This window comes from Crotalus tigris, unplaced genomic scaffold (assembly GCF_016545835.1).
Source record: "Crotalus tigris isolate CLP2741 ecotype Arizona unplaced genomic scaffold, ASM1654583v1 scf7180000024461.5605484, whole genome shotgun sequence".
Classification (NCBI taxonomy): Eukaryota; Metazoa; Chordata; class Lepidosauria; order Squamata; family Viperidae; genus Crotalus; species Crotalus tigris.
In genome coordinates, this window is record NW_024100632.1 from 874,671 (window position 1) to 894,474 (window position 19,804).

Below are 19,804 nucleotides of genomic sequence, written 5' to 3' on the forward strand. Positions count from 1 at the left end.
TCTGCTCAAGACAGGAGACCTTATACCAGCCACTCAACTAGCTGTCCAGTCTTCACAACTCCAAAGCCCCAGAAGGCAGGACAAGAAGCAACTGATGGAAACTAATCAAGGAGAGAAGCAACCTGGAATTAAGGAGAAACTTCCTGACAGTGAGAACAATTAACCAGTGGAACAACCTGTCTCCAGAAGCGGTGAATGCTCCAACACTGGAAGTTTTTAAGAAGAGACTGGACAGACATTTGTCCGAAATGATACAGGGTTTCCTGCCTGAGCAGGGGGTTGGACTAGATGACCTCCAAGGTCCCTTCCAACTATTAGTAGTAGTAGTAGTAGTAGTAGTAGTAGTAGTAATCCAACCTAGAAATGAAAATAAATTTCAGTCAGAACAGTTCATCAGTGGAACAGCTTGCCTCCTGAAATTGTGGGTACTCCATCACTGGAGGTTTTCAAAAATAGACTGGACAACCACTTGTCTGGAACAGCATAGTGTCCCCTATTTAAGTCCAGGGTTGGACTACAAGACCTCCCAAGGTCCCTTCCACCTCTGTTATTCTGTAATTCTGTAATTCTGTAACCATTGTGAAGCTCAGGAAACCAATGCTGGTGGGACCAGGTTTTTTAAAACAAAAACAAAAAACGTGCAAGACGGGCATTTGTAAAATTGACACCCAGGAATTTGAAGTATTTCCCTCCCACAGCAAGGATTGCGTCATTGTTGAAAGCCAGTCAAGCCCGCATTCCTTGTCAACATAATGGCTGTTCCTTGCAGATCAGAAGCGCACCCAGATCCTGCCGTCCCGAGAGTCCTGTAGTTGTTTTTTTAAAAAAAAAAAAAAAAAGAGAGCAAGAACAGGGTGTCATTTCCAAGCTTTGAAGCCCCAGAAACAACAATCAGAAAAACTGGCTCCTTGTATTTTTGTCATCTCAGCAGCAGACACCCTTTCTCGGTGACCGCTCCGGTTGCTTTGGCTGTTTTCAGTGTTTTGTTCACAAGCCTTTTTGTGGCCATGCCAGACCTTAGAACAAGGAGTTCTGTAAACATGTTTGACCTTGTTGAGGATTTGTACAATTGCCCCCTTTTCCAGCCCAAGCCCAGCGTTGTTTTGACATGTGGTTAAGACGCTGAGCGAACAGCAGGCTCCCTCTGCTGCTTGGCTGGATGTGGTGAGTTGGCAGTTCCTTTGCAGTTGGAATTGCTTTCCAACCAGAAATCAGAAATGGGGGGGGTTACCGTCGCCAAGTAGAAGTCTCATCTCCTGCCTCTGATGGACGAAGCAGACGGCAAATCCCAAATACGTTTGTGAATGTGTGTCTGTGTGGGGAGGGTGTCCATAACCATACCCCAATCTTTTCGACAGTTCTCTCTCGAAAGTGCTATTAATTTGTGAATAGTATATATTCATTTTATCTAAGAGGCTGCCCCAAAAGGAGGCAAAAGGAGATCAAGCTATTCACCAAAGCACCTGAAAGCAGAACAAGAAGCAGCAGGTGGAAAATAATCAAGGAGAGAAGCAACCTGGAATTAAGGAGGAATTTCCTGACAGCGAGAACCATTAACCAGGGGAACAGCTTGCCACCAGAGGTTGTGGGTGTTTTTAAGAAGAGACTGGGCAGCCACTTGTCAGGAATGGCATAGGGTCTCCTGCTTGAGCAGGGCGGGAGTTGGAGAAGAAGACCCCCCCCCCAAGGTCCCTTCCAATTCTCTTACTCTTGTTATTTATACTTATTTATTTGTCATTAGATTTATAACATGGATGTAACCCCGATGTGAGATGATCAATACAATATTGATGGTTTGAGTATTATCACAGCTAGAGGTTTTGGAATTGTTTAGCTGCTCTATCCAGGCAGTAAACTCCTTCCCTTCTGACAAGCTGGGTTTGTCTGCATCAAATCCCAAACTTGGTTTGGGTCTAAAACCAAACTATCATTCGTTTGTAAACCTGTACAAGCTTTGGATATGTGCATTTCTTCACGTTTCCTCATTTGATTTCCTGTCGTCTTCCTTTTCATTTGTATTTTAAATCAGGATAATCCTGTTGCATCCTCCTCCCTTCCTCTTCACCTTTTTCATCGTAAATTACTACTGTTATTATGAATATCTGTTGCTTCCACGCTTTATTGGCTTTTAATGTTCGTAAGCCGCCCAGAGTCGCTTCTAGGCAGAATCGGTGGCAAACAAGTCTTAACACGCTCACAAACAAACTTAATACAATTGTCGAAAACATCCGCTTATGTCTTGCAGGCGACAGCGGAGGCATTCCAGCCATCATCAGTCATTCAGCAGCCCCAGATGGAATGGTCCCTATGCAGAGTCCCAAAAAATCGGGGAAGATCCCGCCCAAATTTCAGAACTGTATGGTCCACCGAGTTTGGAAAGAATGCATCCTCAACAGGACACAGTCCAAGTAGGAACATAGCATTTTCCGGGACTCTTTTGCTACAAAGTCATTATAATAGCATGCCTCTCTATGGACGTGTTTGTGTACGTGTGTGTGTGTGTGTGTGTGTGTGTGTGTGTGTGTGTGTGTGAGAGAGAGAGAGAGAGAGAGAGAGAGAGAGAGAGAGAGTAAATGGATTAATACTTTGTATGTCAAACTGAATGACTAATTTGGAGAATCGTGTTGAAGAACTGCTGGTCCTAATCTTGATGATGAGTTTATTGTGAGCCCTACCAAAGTGTCAGATGCGAAGAATCAGGACGAGATCCAGTCAAGTTGACGATGTGTGTCTTGGTTACATCTCGGATCCCCCCAAAACATATACACGTATATATGAAAGCGTGGTGATCTTGCTAGTGGTACCTCTGAAGACTGGAGCGGAAAGCATGAACTGTAAATCTTGTTTAGTAACAATATGCAGGTGTGCGAAAAAGCTCAGATGCTGCTGCACATAAAAACAGACTGGGTGCCAACGGTACGACAGAGTGCCGGGGAAGCCAACTTTTCTTTTTGCCAGGCTTGTAAACAATACATTTTGCAAAAGTGTGGCGCTCCATTCACGGAATAACTGATTTGAGAAAACCAAACTTTCAAAGCCGATTAAAAATAGCTTCATTTACCCCAGGAAGCCATGGTAATTCATTCATCCCCACTTACCTCTCGAGCTTATACATGCATAAATTCAGGCTTCCTAGCCTGCAGACATAGTTACCTATGTTTTAATTTCTACCAGAAGGAATCCAGTCCCCACGACCAATATGGAGGAAGATGCCCCTATCAGCTGTATTTCTTGGGATTTTGTTGATCCAGCCCAAAGAATCCCCTGCTCTTGTTCCAGGTTGGTATAAGGGAGAATTGCAAAAGTGGTGAATATCTGTAGCTGGGGTGTAGGATGAGCGTGGAGGTCTGTTCTCTGAGCTTGGGGGGGGGGTGTCGTTTTCCGAAGGGTTACATTACCAGGCTAGGTAACTATCTTCAGCGGTGTGTAGTGGATGTCAGTGTTCTCTTTATATAAGGGCTTCAGGTGTGGCAGTGTCGAGTGAGGGTCTTGTGATGGGCCAGGTGTGAGTCATCCGAGAGAGGCTGGTGATGGGGAGGTAACTTCAGATCCGGGTCTGTCGTTGCAGGGTGTGAATTATCTTGGGTCAGGAGTGAGTCGTAGTGGGAGGCTCAGTGGGTCTTGTGAAGGGGAGATTATGTCAGGTCAGGATGATTGGAAGGTGAACTGCTGGGGGGAGAGCGGGGGGGGGGCTTGAGGGTTGGTGCTGTCTCCAGGTGACTGATTGATTGATTTGGATTCCGAGGGGTTCGTACACTGGTTGAAGACCAACAGCTTGTGGTACGCGCCTTGACTTAATGACAGCATGTCCGTAGGTTGAGATCACACAAGCACTCAACACACACATACACACATTCCTGCATAGACAGCTACTTGTCTCTAGCTAGTTTGTGTGAAAGTCATGGCCGATTTGCCGTGGATAAATCACCCAAGCTGGGCAGAACCTCCGAAGGACCACCTGCTCTATCTGCAAGGTCACTTTTAAACTGGCTTCTCAATCAGACAGCTCTCTCAGCCTCTGAACAAATCTTTCCCCCGGGCATATTCTTTAGAGCAATGGTGTCCAGTCCCGGAAACCTTTAAGACTTGTGAACTCACGTCCGTAGGGCTATGTATGTGAGATTGGTGTCGTGCTGGTCTAGAGACCAGGAGATGGTGAGTTCTAGTCCTACCTTAGTAAGGCGTGAAAGCTGACCGGCTGACTTTGGGCCAATCACCAGATGACGGTGAGTTCCAGTGCCACCTTAGACCAAAAAAAAAAAAAAGCTGGCTGAATTCTGGAAGTTGAAGTCCACCCATCTTCAACTTGCCAAGGTTGAGAACCGCTGTTTTCAAATGAGAGTGTCCAACCTTGGCAACTTTTTTTTTTAGATTTTTATTAAGTACAAAGAAAAAAAAAGGATTAAAAACATTGAACATGGTAAATCGTCTTTGACTGACATCTCAGTCCATATTGTACCTTAATTACATATAATATACCTATATACAACTATACATTTCTAGTCTCTGTCTCAGTTTATCTCTTTACTGTGACCTCCATTTTTTTCCCCTTCATCTATAAAATTTATTCCATATTCGATAAAATTCTGTTTCTTCCTGATTTTTTAATCTTTTAGTTATCCTATCTAGTTCTGCGCAATACATGATTTTCTTTAATTAGTGCTTCCCCACTTGGTACTTCCATTGCTTTCCACTTTTGAGCAAATAGTATCCTTGCTGCTGTGACCACGTGGATAATTAAATATGTATCCTCTTTATTTACATTTTTCTCTAGTATTCCTAATAGTAATGTCTCCAGTTTATTTTGAATGTTTTGCCTACTCATTTATTTTATTTATTTATTTATGAGACTTATATACCGCTTTAAGTGCAAGCACTCTCTAAGCGGTGTACACCAGTAAGCTATGTATGTATGTATGTATGTATGTATGTATGTATGTATGTGTGTATATATATATATATATATATATATATATATATATATATATATATATATTGCTCCCAACAATCTGGGTCCTCATTTTACCTACCCCGGAAGGATGGAAGGCTGAGTCAACCTTGAGCCGGTGAGATTTGAACCGCTGACCTGCTGAACACAGTCAGCTAAATTTCTATTGCCCACTCCCAGACCATACGCCAGTACATCTGTGCTTCTCTACATGTCCACCATACATGAAAAAGGTGCCCTTTTCTTTTTTTACATTTCCAACACATAGATGAATATCCATTATACATTTTGGCGAATCTGGCCGGAGGGAGATGCCATCTGTAAACCATCTTATACAACCCAACCTTGGCAACTTTTCAGACTTGTGGACCCAGGAATTCTGGGAGTGGAGGTCCACGGGTCTTAACGTCGCCGAGGTTGGACATCCCTTGCTTTAAGAGCCCGTTGGCTAACTTCTTTCCAATTTCCTTTCTACTTTTTTTTTCCCTTTTCCCCCCAGGCACAAGCTCCTCAAGCAACGCTGTGCCGTGGCTTCCAGCCGTCCACCCACGATATCGCCGCCGGGCTTCGGAGGGGGAACCTCGTCCTCGTCCACCTTGCCCCCTCCCGCCTCTAAGCACAAAACCACCGAGAGGCAGGAGAAGTCGGAGAAAGTTCAGAAGAGGTCGTTGCTGCCGTTTCACCATCGTCCGTCGGTCACCGAAGAGCTGTGCATGGAGCAGGACCCTTCGGGGCCAAAGTTGGCCTTGGCTGGGGTGGAGCCCTCCTTAGAAACTGCTAGTAATAGGAAGTACGAGAAGCAGCTCTCCGTGCCTCCCAGGCACCCGAGGAAGCCAGCCCATTCGAATCCTATGGATTCCCCCCGTTCCCCCATCTCTCCTCTACCCCCGACCCTCAGCCCCCAGCCCAGGGGGCAAGAAACCGACCCTTTGGACCCACCGTCCGATGCGGTGAATCCGGCCCTCTACAGCAACGGGTTAGAACTCCAGCCCATCGCCAGCGCTGAGGACCGGACCGTCCTGGCCGGTCCGAGGTTGCCCCTGATGGCCGAAGTCAGCGAGACGGCGTTGTATTGTGGTGTGGTGCACAACCAGGAGTCGCCCAACAAGTGGCAGGGTTACTCTCTTCCTCTACCCAGCGATCTGGAATTCAGACCTCCGGAGCTCCAGGGGCAGATCCAGGACGTCAGGATGGAGGCGGCGTCTGAAAACAGCGCACTGAAAAGGTGAGGCGGAACTCTCTTTCGGAAGAGTCTGGCGGTGGTCCGGGGTTGCCCTTGGGGGGGGGTCCGCTCCAGGGGTTGGTGGGGCGGCTCACACGTCCTCACCAATGAAACTCGATCTGCAAAGGCAAAGGTGAGCAGCCTGTATTTCCGTAAAAGGTTAGGGACCCATAATTGTTACCTGGAAATTTCTGTACCTGGGGCTGTCTCCAGGTGTTAAGACTTTTCCCCGTGAATAAATGACAGGAAAGATAAGATAAGATAAGATGAGAAGATAAGATAAGATAAGATGATAAGATAAGATGATAAGATAAGATAAGATGATAAGATAAGATAAGATAATAAGATAAGATAAGATAAGATGATAAGATAAGATAAGATAAGATAAGATAAGGTAGCCTTTACTGTCATTTTTTTTTTTTACTGTGGGCACAACGGCACACATCAAAAAATGAAATTTAGTTGCCCGCTCTCAAAAAACAAACAAGACTGATTGCAGCCAATTAGCGCATAAGGGCGCATGCATTTGCCTGCACAGATAGTCCTCAACTTACAACAGTTTCATTTGGCGATCATTTGAAGTTGCAGCGGCGCTGAAAAAAGGGACTTGTGACCGTTTTTCACACTTACGACCGTTGCAGCCTCCCCATGATCAAAATTCAGATCTTTGACAATCGACTCACCTTTATGACGGTCGCAGAGTTCCGGAGTTACGTGATCCCCTTTGGCGACCTTCCGACGAGCAAAGCCAGTGGGGAAGCTGGGTTTACAGTTAGTCCTCGACTTACAACAGTTCGTTGAGTGACCATTCAAAGTGACAACAGCCCTGAAAAAAAGTCACTTAGGGCCGTTTTTCAGAGTTACGGCCTTTGCAGCATCCCCACAATCACGTGATCAGAATTCAAATGCTTGGCACCTGGTTCCTATTTATGACGGTGTCGCAGCGTCCCCAGGTTAGGTGATCCCCTTTTGCAATTGCTGAAAAAGCCAAATCAATGGGGGGGGGGAAGCCAAATTCACTTAACAACCGTGTTACTAACTGCACAATTGCAGGGATTCGCTTAAGAGCCGTTGGAGGGAAGGTGGTAAAACGGGACAAAATCAATTTAACAGCTGACTCTCTCAGCAGCGGAAACGAAGGGCTCAGCTGCGGTTGTAAATCAAAATTATGGGAAGCACAGTTTTCAAGCCATCATGCCACAGGGTAAATAGCAGATGGTCCTGTGAAAATAACAGCACTGCTTTGGTGCCAGTTAGGTAGATCTGTGCTCTGTGCGCCACGCGGCTGTGTTTTCCATCATCAATGAGAATAATTCTTTAAGGAGGTCACGTGGCATGATCCCTATGATGACGGAAAGATTTGTATCCCGGGAGATTATTTTGAGATGACCTATCAGAATACCTAAGGATACCAACGGATATTTAAAGCAGGCACATTGGAAAACCCCAGTTGGGATCAGAGACTCAAGCTAGCTTTGAAATGACTTCCCAGGTCGTGGTTTCCTCCTATGCCAGTGATGGCGAACCTTTTAGAGACCGAGTGCCCAAACTGCAACCCAAAACCCATTTATGCATCATCGAGTCCCGGGTGGGTGTGGCCCAGTGGGTGGGCGTGGCTGCGGTGGTAACGGCAGACTGGGTGGGACTAAAAAGTTCAATCAATCAATTCCAACTTTGCAAGATCTTTTTTTTCCCGCGAGAAGTTGAAATTGACTGATTTGAACCTTTTTTTTTTTTTTTGCACATGGCGGCGGAGGCCTAAAGCGAAAAGGTTTTATAAAACCCAGCTGAAGGCCTAGGACGGGGGTGACGGCACACGTGCCCACAGAGAGGGCTCTGAGTGCCGCCTCTGGCACCCGTGCCATAGGTTCGCCACCACTGGCCTATGCCTTTCTTCAGAAATCATAATGATAAAGCAGGCTGACACGGGAATGTACCGGGCGCTTCCCCATTTATTTTTCTCTTTGTGGTGAGTTAGAACATGCTAAATATCACATCACGTAATTATGTTATTACGGTTTACTGGGGAAAGAAAAGAGAAAAGAAAAGAAAAGCCACAGGGCAGGTTTTGTACGGCACATTATCCATAATAATAACCAGCTAAGGCCTAAAATATTGATGTCAGGCTTCAAGAATACTACAAATTAGCGCCAGCAACGTGTATCCTCAAATTATCTCAGAATAACAGCGCAGTCTCCTGCAGTTATTCAGGTACTTCCACTGAATGGTGCTCAGGAAAGGAGAGGTGTCACACAGAGGGAACCCTGTAGATGTTAGACCAAGAGAAAGCCATAAACCTGGGATTAAACATGATTAGATAGGTTCTCAAGAAAAGCTGGCTGCATCAAATTGATGTCCCGGAGGATAGGCGATTGAAACAAATAATATATTAGCAGCTGTAAAAGTTAAATTTCTGGGAATCCCCCTTTCCTGTTTTTAAGTTGAGAAGATTTCCTAAGCTTACAGAGGGGATCATTGGATTTAATAATTGAAGGAAAACAGTGAAGTAAAATGTGTGCACACAGAGAGAAAGAGAGGGAGGGAGGGAGGGAGGAAGGGGGATAGAGAGAGAGGGAGGGAGGGTAGGAGAGAGAGAGAGAAAGGGGGGAATGTATAGGAATGTATATTGTGTGCTTCTTTTTCATCTACTGTAGGCTCTTAGCACAACCTAATAAAAGATTTAAAATCGTGGAGGAGACCCTACCTGTTCCAGCCGTGAATTACCTGGACCCCTTACCGCTAATTCCTCAATCTGGTGAATGCTTGGGAGATGCCACGGATCCGTACACGTTTCAGGATGGGGACATCAAATACAGCTTCACGGGCACTAAAAAATGCAAACTTGGGACTGATCGAGAATCTCTGAAGAAGAATAAGGTACCCATTGAAGTAGAAACATAAACCTTTGTAGAGCAGTTTATGGTCTTGTGTGTCTCCCTCAACTTGATTTAATTCTTAGTCAGACTTCGTACTTGAGCTTACACAACATGCTTAACATGGTTGTGGAATTATATAATATTTTGTTGTTGTTGTTAATTGCGAAGTCGTGTCCGACCCATCGCGACCCCATGGACAACGTTCCTCCAGGTCTTCCTGTCCTCTACCATCTTCTGGAGTCCATTTAAATTCACACCTACTGCTTCAGTGACTCCATCCAGCCATCTCATTCTCTGTCGTCCCCTTCTTCTATTGCCCCCAATCTTTCCCAGCATTAGGCTCTTCTCCAGTGAATCCTTCCTTCTCAACTTCAGGATCTGGCCTTCTAAGGTATAATATAACTCTATATAATATAGAGTTATATTATAACACAGGTCACCTGTGTTAAGCATCAGGAAAAACAACTAGGTTTAAAATGCAACCACTAGGTCTTTAAATGACTTGTTTGGGTCTTTATATCACTTAGTTAAGTGTGTCAGAGAAAGATGGCAGATGGATAGATGGACGGGCGGATGGATAGATGGATGGATGGATGGATGGACGGGCGGATGGATAGATGAATAGAAGGATAGATAGGATAGATAGAAGGATAGATAACAGATGGATGGATAGATAGATGGATAGATAATAGATAGATACATAGATCGATAAATAGGATAGAAGGATAGATAGGTAGGTAGGTAGATAGACATAGATTAGTAGATAGTTGGAGGGAAGGAGGGGGTAGTGGGAGAGAGAGAGAGTGTGTGTGTGCTAAAAGAATTCAAGATCTTTTCCTTCTCACTTACTTTTGGATTTTCACAGTATTGACCTCAATAACAGTCGGTTAAATTCTTTGTGATTGCAGCCAGAAGATGGAACTGCAGCTAAAGAGCTGACTTCAGGAGGCCATTCAACCACCCTGCCCGATGGGAAAGATGCAATGTCTATCTTCAGTTCTGCACCTAAGACAGGTATGCTGTAGGTGAATTGTCAACAACAACAACAACCAAACAGAAGAAAAGGTGGGACAGTGGTAACGTCCAGTTTTTGAATAATTTCCCCTGGGCATTACTTTTTGCTGAGTCTCTAATTAGGCATTTTTAAGGATACATTTTGGAATGTGGGAAATTGTCTGTTGTGCTTTCTCACTTCTTGATTATTTTTTTTTTATTTTTATTTTTTGCTTCTTCTCCCAGATACGCGGCAAGATAATTCTGCTGGCCGAGCTGGTTCTGGCAGCTTAACACAAGTCACTGACTTGGCTCCTTCTCTCCATGATTTGGATAATCTCTTTGATAATTCAGATGAAGATGAGCCTGGCGTAAGTTTGCGATGAATGGAGGTTGATCCTTCGGACTTTGAGGTTGCAAAGTATGAAGTTAGTTCTCACAAAAGAGAATATTTGTAGTCCAGGGTTGAACTGTGGGGTCCTTAGGGCTCTCTGAGCTTGGTGGTATTCATGCAGACATTTCATTACCAAACTAGTTAACCTCAGTGCTAGAAGGGGTGGGGTTTGTGGAGTGGAGGAGAGGGGGGAAAGAGGAGGACAATGAGGACAACTGTGGGGTCTTCAGTCCTCTCTGAGTTTGTTGTTGTTGGTGGTGGTGGTGGAGGAGGAGGTGGAGGACTATGGGGTCCTTGGTGCTCTTTGAGCTTGGTTGTTTTCTTGCAGATGTTTCATTACCAAACTAGGTAATATCATCAATGCACTTACATAGTTTCGTAATGCAACATCTGCAGGAAAACAGCTAAACTCCGTGAGCACCAAGGACCTTACAGCTAGTTTTGTTTCCAACAGCACCACCTATGAAACCAGAATTGTACTTATTTAGTTTTTGAGTCGACACGGCAAGTTTTATTACCAAGTTTCTTTGACATTTCCTAGGTATATAGGCATGAAATAAACAAATGAATGTATAAATAAGAAATTTCTCCCTCTGGATTCAATAAGTAATTGTCTGCTGTGAACACCACATGGGCGTTGGGAAGGGCATCCGGTCAGTAAACGCTCAGTTCCGTTCAGTCGCCCCGACGCAAGGGATTACAGGATTGTTAACAGAAAAATATATATATGCTTTGTGATATATATATATATATATATATGTATGTTTTAATTGCAAACTTAGGCTGTCTCCCCTCCCCTCCGATCATCAAAAATGCCAGCGGTGGGAGCTGAAGAGCGGCATCTAAGCAAGGATGCAAGGACAGCAGTTCCTTATCCTCCAAGTAAGTAACTCCAGCATTGTTCCAGTATATAGTTAAAGATAACACTCCCCTTTCTTTCCCAGACTGAAACCAGTTTTCCTCCTTCTGTTCAAAACCGAACAAAAGGAGGAAACAAATGTGTCCCTTGTAAAAAGGACGCCGATGGTTCTTTTGAAAAAGTTAATATTGGTTGAGATCTGAGGTGATCCAGCTTTGCTTAATCAGATGCCACGATTTATGGACATCAATGTCCAATAATTACTTTTATTTCAGTAATCGATCAGATCCTGTATTTACCTATGGATTGATTGATATCGTAGAAATAAACCCAAACTTAAGAGTCCCGAAGCAAAATGATCTCGCACCAAATGAAAGGAAATTAATTAAAGAAGCTGCTTCATCTCAAGCAGGATAATTTTTTTTTAAAAAAAAAAAATCAAAATCCTACAATGTGGCGCTAATAAAAAGCGATAACTTGACCAGGGCAGCGTCTTTTCAGTACCAGTATTCACAAAAGGCTATATTGGCTTGTCAGCTGATCTGGACAGCATTATTACCGCAGATAATAGCGTTCGGGCCAGAGGGAAATGGCGATTGTTTTAATTTGAGAATGTATTCATTTAAAAGCTGTCGCTTGAAAAGTAGACGGGTGAAATTGATTGAGGGCCATAGAAGCCAATGCTTTCCAACCGAGGCTGTAATTTGTATCTTCATTAAATCTATCAAGATGGAGGGATTAAACCCATCAATTTTCAATCTGCTGCTCCTTAGTATTCCATGAAGAATTGAAGGGAAGCTGACAGATGTTCGCAGGAGGCTTTTAAAACCCCCCTGACAGAATTACAGAATAACAGAGTTGGAAGGGACCTTGGAGGTCTTCTAGTCCAACCCCCTGCTCAGGCAGGAGACCCTATACCATTCCAGACAAATAGCTGTCCAGTCTCTTCTTGAAAACTTCCAGTGATGGAGCACCCACAATTTCTGGAGGCAAAGCCGTTCCACTGGTTGATTGTTCTCACTGATAGGAAATGTCTGCTTAGTTCTAGGTTGCTTCTCTCCTTGATTAGTTTCCATCCATTGCTTCTTGTCTTGCTCTCAGGTACTTTGGAGAATAGAAAGTGTGTGTGTGTGTGTGTGTGTGTGTGCAGTAAAACTGTTGCATTCCTTTTTCACAAGGGTAAAACCACAAGAATTTACAAGAGTGTTTCCCAACATTTCTGCCTTTGCAGACCAGCGGGGGGGGGGGAAGAGAAGGGATCTTCAAGACTGTCAGATGTTCCCCCCACTTCCTTTTAATCCTCACATAGGCTTCAGTCAGATCAACAACATGTTATTTGTTTAAATTTTAAGAGAAAAATAAAAGCATCGGTGTTTTGTTTCTGCGTGGGTTTATGACCTTTTTTAATGCTGAAGCTGTCTTTTCCAGCTGTTGCCGATCTGCAGCGAATGTTCCCCACCCCGCCATCCTTAGAGCAGCACCCGGCTTTTTCACCCGTCATGAGCTACAAAGATGGCATCAGCTCAGAGACCGTCACCACGCTGGGGATGATGGAGAGCCCGGTGGTCAACATGGTGGCGACTCAACTCACTGAGTTTAAAATGGAAGTGGAAGATGGCTTGGGCAGTCCAAAGCCAGAAGAAATCAAGGTAATAGATCAAGTCAAGATCACATGAAGCGCTAGTACCACTTTATAATGCCTTGGTAAGACCACTTGGGAAATTGCTCCAGCTTTGGTTGCCATAGTATAAAAAAAGATGTTGAGACTCTGGAAAGAGTGCAGAAAAGAGCAACAAAGAGGATTAGGGGACTGGAGACTAAAACATAGAAAGAAGGGTTGCTGGAATTGGGGGTGTCTAGTCTAATGAAGAGAAGGACGAGGGGTGACATGATAGCAGTATTTGAGGGGCTGCCCCAAAGAAGAGGGAGTCAAGCTAGTCTCCAAAGCGCCTGAAGGCAGGACAAGAAGCAACGGATGGAAACTAACCAAGGAGAGAAGCAACCTGGAACTAAGGAGAATTTTCCTGACAGTTAAAAACAATTAATCAATGGAACAACCTGCCTCCAGAAGCTGTGGGTGTTCCAACACTGGAAGTTTTTAAGAAGAAATTGGACAACCCTTTGGCTGAAATGGTATAGAGTTTCTTGCTTGAGCAGAAGGTTGGACTAGAAGACCTTCAGGGTCCCTTCCAACTCTCTTACAGGTAGTCCTCAACGACCACATCTGAGCCCAGAATCTATGTTGCTAAGTGAGGCATTTGCTAAGTGGGTTTTGCCCCATTTTATGACTTGTCTCACCACATTTGTTAAGTAAACCACTGCAGTTCTTAAATTAGTAACACGGTTGTTAAACGAATCCGTTTTCCTCATCGACTTCGTTCGTCAAAAGGGGATCGCATGAGTCTGAGTCACTGCGACTGTCATAACCGTTGTAACTTCAAACGGTCAATAAATGAACTGCCGTAAGTCGAGGACTGCCTGTACCCTGTTATTCTGTCCGTGGACTAATACTAGTCAAACACTGAAGAATTGAGACGAGAAGTTTGGTGGTGTCATCTGAGATGGTTCCTTCTAATCTTCCTCAACTTTGCTGAACCACCCAGAAATAACATGGTGTCTTAGTGCAGGGGTCCCCAACTCCGCGGGCTATGGACCAGCACCGGTCCACCGCATGCCAGAACCCGGGCCGTGCAAAGTAGCAAAGTCCCATCCAGGCAGCATGAGAAACCACGTCCTCTCCGGTCCGCGTAAAAACCTCTCTCCAAGGAGCCAGTCCCTGGTGCCCAAAAGGTTGAGGGCTGCTATCTTAGTGCAGTATGCAAAACCAGCTCTATAGTGTGAGAAGGCTGATCTGTATTCAGGATATGCTTTAGATAAATACATCTGTTTCTCTGTACGTTGTGAATTCTTTAGTCATCAAAATGTCTCGTACCTCCGGGTGATTAATACAAATAACAGCCTCCCTTACAATATCTGCAGTTAACGTAGCGCTGGATGTTTAGTCTAGCTGCAGTATTAAATGTAGGTTAATCCCAGAATGTTCTGTTTTGCTGCAGATGTAACAAGAGCAGATCTTTCTGAGTCTCGGGGAGGAGACATTATTCCTCTTTTACGTGCCGTTGATTCCTTTTTTTTCCCCAAAGAGTGTGATTTTTAGATAGAACGCAATCAGCCAACAAGGAGGATGGATGGATATTGTGCCAATGTGGGAAGAGATCGCCCTCCTTTTACACTCTCTTCATTTCTCCCAACTTTTATTCATAGCCTCCGTTTGCCACCATCGCCTCCGTTTCTGGATGTTGCCTAGGTTGAAGAGAAAACGTCTTCTCTTTCCTTGAAATATACAGTAATTATATGCCCAGAGGATCCAGATTTGCTCATTCCATCTGAAAAATTTCAACTGCTGTTGTTAGAAAGGGAGGGGAACAGGGAGACCTCTGTCAGGCAATGATGTCATTTTCATGTGTTTCATGTATTATGCTTCGTTAAAAAGAAGAGGAAGCTAGATATGAAATTGGTTTTTTTTTACCTGATCTCTCTCTCTCTCTCTTTCTATTTCACCTTCCTTCCTATCTACCTCTCCATCTGTCCATGTCTCTTATCTGTCTCATCTCTCTCGCTCTCTCTCTCTCCCCTATCTGTCCATCTCTCCTGTCTGTCTGATCTCTCTCTCTTTTTTTCTCTTGTCTCTCTCCCCCTGTATCCATCTCTTCTATCTCAACTTTCTATCTGTCTCTCCTGTCTGTCTGATCTCTCTCTTTTTCTCTCTCTGTCTCTCTCCCCCTGTATCCATCTCTTCTATCTCAACTTTCTATCTATCTCTCCTGTCTGTCTGATCTCTCTCTCTTTTTCTCTCTCTGTCTCTCTCCCCCTGTATCCATCTCTTCTATCTCAACTTTCTATCTGTCTCTCCTGTCTGTCTGATCTCTCTCTTTTTCTCTCTCTGTCTCTCTCCCCCTGTATCCATCTCTTCTATCTCAACTTTCTATCTGTCTCTCCTGTCTGTCTGATCTCTCTCTTTTTCTCTCTCTGTCTCTCTCCCCCTGTATCCATCTCTTCTATCTCAACTTTCTATCTGTCTCTCCTGTCTGTCTGATCTCTCTCTTTTTCTCTCTCTGTCTCTCTCCCCCTGTATCCATCTCTTCTATCTCAACTTTCTATCTGTCTCTCCTGTCTGTCTGATCTCTCTCTTTTTCTCTCTCTGTCTCTCTCCCCTTGTATCCATCTCTTCTATCTCAACTTTCTATCTATCTGTCTGATCTCTCTCTTTTTCTCTTTCTGTCTCTCTCCCCTTGTATCCATCTCTTCTATCTCAACTTTCTATCTATCTCTCCTGTCTGTCTGATCTCTCTCTCTTTTTCTCTCTCTGTCTCTCTCCCCCTGTATCCATCTCTTCTATCTCAACTTTCTATCTGTCTCTCCTGTCTGTCTGATCTCTCTCTCTTTTTTTCTCTTGTCTCTCTCCCCCTGTATCCATCTCTTCTATCTCAACTTTCTATCTGTCTCTCCTGTCTGTCTGATCTCTCTCTTTTTCTCTCTCTGTCTCTCTCCCCCTGTATCCATCTCTTCTATCTCAACTTTCTATCTATCTGTCTGATCTCTCTCTTTTTCTCTTTCTGTCTCTCTCCCCTTGTATCCATCTCTTCTATCTCAACTTTCTATCTATCTCTCCTGTCTGTCTGATCTCTCTCTCTTTTTCTCTCTCTGTCTCTCTCCCCCTGTATCCATCTCTTCTGTCTCAACTTTCTATCTGTCTCTCCTGTCTATCTGATCTCTCTCTCTTTTTCTCTCTCTGTCTCTCTCTCTCCATCCATCCATCCATCCATCCATCCATGACAAACCTTCCTTCTCCTTGATTTTGCAGGATTTTTCCTTTGTGCACAAGGCATCCACGTTTCAGCCCTTTATGGGTTCTTCTATGTTTGCCCCGTTGAAGATGCTTCCCAGCCAGTGCCTGCTCCCATTGAAAATCCCCGAGGCCTGTGTCTATCGGCCTTCTTGGGCGATTCCTCCCAAAATTGAGCAACTTCCTTTACCACCTTCAGCTGCTTTCATCAGAGATGGTTACAAGTAAGTACAGCAAGGAAGTGTATGTTCAAACCAGCTCTCAGCTCTCTTTCTTGGTTATTTCTCGACCCACAACAGGTAAAAACAATCCAATAAAAACAAATTAGAAACCAATATACAAGGATATAAAAACTAACCACAATAATTTTTGAACCCCCTATGATAAAGAATAGCATTTTGCCCTTTCAAGTGCTTTATTTCTGAAAAATCGAAGGCTGTATTTTGATGGGGGCTAATGGATCTTGGGAACCACTTGATGGTAAGCGTTGACCCTTCCAGCAGTTCTGACCTAATCAAATGAGCCAGAACAAAGGATGCTCGGCCAATAAACAAATCATAAAAACAAATTTTAAGTCTACTAATAACAAGCCTATAAGTTTTAATCAGGTTAAAGCAGACCTGGTCATTTTATAGCCTCCCGGTTACATCTGGCCTTTTGGTGGTGCCTGTCCAGCCTTTGTGGATTTGTTAGAAATTCTGTTTATATACAGCACCACAAACAAAGAATACAGTCACCATGTGCTTTACTGCTTAACTGCTCAACTGTAATAGGAAATATGAAACTCTACTTAGTACAAAAGAACGTAGAGTATATATTTGTAAACACTGCCATCTACTGGCTGAGTACTACAGTAGTTGTTGCATAAAAATATATTCCAACAAAATGTATTCCAACAGGACTGCTTTTATTTTGAAGATGATTGCCTTCTCCTCCTGCTCCTCTCCACAAACCCACTCCCTTCTAGCACTGATGGTCTTACCTAGTTGGGTCATGAAACGTCTGCAAGAAAACCACCAAGCTCAGAAAGCACCAAGAACCCCCAAGTTCAACCCTGAGCTACAAAGAGCCTCTTCTATTGGTAATGGGTTGTTCACATCTTGTGCCAATGCCGAAACAAACACATTGACCGCTTCCAGGTTGCCAAGCCCTTGTCAGTTCTGAAGCCAGTACTTGAATAAATCCTGCTAGAAATACAGCTACAAAATATAGATTTTTTTTTCTTTCTTTCTCTGCTTGCAGCAATATACCCAGCGTTGGAAGCCTGGCAGATCAAGACTACCTTCAAATGAACACTCCACAAATGAGCACTCCAGTCACACTAAACAGCACTGCGCCTGCCAGTAACAGCGGGGCAGGGGTGTTGCCATCCCCGGCCACCCCTCGCTTCTCTGTCCCCACCCCGCGCACACCCAGGACTCCACGGACACCGAGAGGCGGGGGCACCGCCAGCGGGCAAGGTTCGGTGAAATACGACAGCACCGATCAAGGCTCGCCAGCTTCCACGCCATCCACCACCCGGCCCCTCAATTCCGTGGAACCGGGCACCGTCCTGCCCATTCTGGAAGCCCACAGCCTCTACGTCATGCTCATCCTCTCCGACTCCGTGCTGAACATCTTCAAAGACAGCAATTTCGACAGCTGCTGCATCTGCGCCTGCAACATGAACATCAAGGGCGCCGACGTCGGTCTGTACATCCCCGACACGTCGAAAGAGGACCAATATCGCTGCACTTGTGGGTTCAGTGCAATCATGAATCGCAAACTAGGGTACAACTCGGGCCTCTTCATTGAGGACGAGTTAGATATTTTCGGAAGGACTTCAGACCTTGGCCAGGTGGCCGAAAGGAGGCTGATGATGAGTCAAAACACCTTAAGTCCTCAGCTGGGGGAAGGCAGCAAAAGGGCTCAGGGGCCCCCCGTGAGCCTCCTCCTCCTCCTCCAAAACCAACACACCCAACCTTTCACCTCCCTAAGCTGCTTGGACTACATGTCCGTCACCAGTCGGCCCGCGCTGTCTTACACGAACTGGAGTTACGACAGGGTTCAGGCTGAAAGCCACGACTCCTGGAATGAGTGCTTTAACGCCCTGGAGCAAGGCCGTCAGTACGTGGACAACCCGACGGGCGGGAAAGTGGACGAAGCTCTCGTCCGGAGCGCTACCGTTCACTCTTGGCCTCACAGCAACGGTAGGAAGCTCAGTTTTGTTTCAGACACTTTTATTTGGAAGAGAATAACTTTGATTTGGCCAAGTGTGGCTAGGCCAGTGGTGGCATTCAGTCGGCTCGCACCACTTCAGCAGAACCGGTAGCTAATTTTTTGTTGCCCAGGCCCAGAATGGACTTCCGGAAACGGCATCCATACAGAGAACCGGTTGTTCCCATATTTCAGGGGTCTTCAAACTTAGCCCTTTTATGACTTGTGGATTTCAAGTCCCAGAGTTCCTCAGCCAGGATAGGATAGGATAGGATAGGATAGGGTAGGATAGGGTAGGATAGGATAGGACAGGACAAGACAAGACAGGACAAGACAGGACAGGACAGCTGGAGGGGACCTTGGAGGTCTTCTAGTCCAGCCCCCTGCTCAAGCAGGAGACCCTATACCATCTCAGACAGGTGATTGTCTAGTCTCTTCTTAAAAATCTCCAGTGATGGAGCGCCCACGATTTCTGGGGGTAAACTGTTCCACTGGTTAATTGTCCTCACTATCAGGAAGTTTCTCCTTAATTCCAGGTTGCTTCTCTCCTTGATCAGTTTCCAACCATTGTTTCTCCTCCTTCCCTCTGGTACTTTGGTGAACAACCTGACCCCCTCTTCTTTGTGGCAGCCCCTCAAATACTGGAAGACTGCTATCATGGGATAGGAACCAGGCTATTAGGATGCAGAAATAGAGCAGGGCTTCCTTGGAATGTTGACTCTTTGATCTTTATGAAATACCTTGGCTATGCTGAAACAATACAGCGCTAGCAAAGATGATATATATATATATATCACCCTTCATGACACGGCTGTGCTGTGTGTGTGTGTGCTTTCTCCCCCAGTTCTAGACATCAGCATGCTTTCCTCCCAAGACGTGGTGCGCATGCTTCTCTCCCTCCAGCCTTTCCTGCAGGACGCCATTCAGAAGAAGAGGACTGGGAGGACCTGGGAGAACATCCAGCATGTCCAGGGACCCCTCACCTGGCAGCAGTTCCATAAAATGGCAGGACGGGGAACCTACGGTAGAGTTGGCGGAAGAAAAGGAGTTTATAACCACCGTCTTTTCCTGGAAATAAGACCCAGCCGGAAAATAAAGCCCTAGCGTGGTTTTTTTCAGGAGGCTCGTAATATAAGCCTCACCCCCCAAAAATAAGCCCCAGTTAAGTTTGTCAGCCAGCCGGAGGCATTTAGTACCGTATTTCCCCAAATGTAAGCCCTAACAAGAAATAAGCCCTAATGCAGTGGTTCTCAACCTTTTTAATGCCGCGACCCCCAACCGGTCGTAAGTTGAGGACTACTCAACCGGTCGTAAGTCGAGGACTACTCAACTGGTGCAGCACCGTTTGCAGAATGGGACTTTTGGCGGGCTCAGCAGGGCAGAGACAGCCTGGACAATTCCTATTGGCTTTTGAAAGCCAATAGAATTAGAGTCTATTCAAGAGAGTCTATTCTATTGGCTTTCAAAAGC

The 19,804-nt window shown here is 45.0% G+C and overlaps 1 protein-coding gene across 2 annotated transcripts in view; it reads left to right on the forward strand.

Annotated features, from left to right (window-relative positions):
• The window catches only part of MED13L (mediator complex subunit 13L), a 131,864-nt gene that overhangs the window by 91,168 nt on the left and 20,892 nt on the right, over window positions 1–19,804 (forward strand). The window contains exons 8-18 of one of the 2 annotated variants that reach the window (XM_039332602.1): window positions 2,246–2,408; window positions 3,178–3,279; window positions 5,448–6,173; window positions 8,825–9,047; window positions 9,955–10,060; window positions 10,286–10,410; window positions 11,216–11,315; window positions 12,721–12,941; window positions 16,157–16,362; window positions 17,381–18,327; window positions 19,179–19,358. In XM_039332602.1, the coding sequence (XP_039188536.1) occupies window positions 2,246–2,408; window positions 3,178–3,279; window positions 5,448–6,173; window positions 8,825–9,047; window positions 9,955–10,060; window positions 10,286–10,410; window positions 11,216–11,315; window positions 12,721–12,941; window positions 16,157–16,362; window positions 17,381–18,327; window positions 19,179–19,358 (3,099 nt within the window). Of the gene's footprint in view, window positions 1–2,245; window positions 2,409–3,174; window positions 3,280–5,447; window positions 6,174–8,824; window positions 9,048–9,954; window positions 10,061–10,285; window positions 10,411–11,215; window positions 11,316–12,720; window positions 12,942–16,156; window positions 16,363–17,380; window positions 18,328–19,178; window positions 19,359–19,804 lie in introns of both variants that reach the window. The other variant, XM_039332601.1, reaches the window with a different exon arrangement.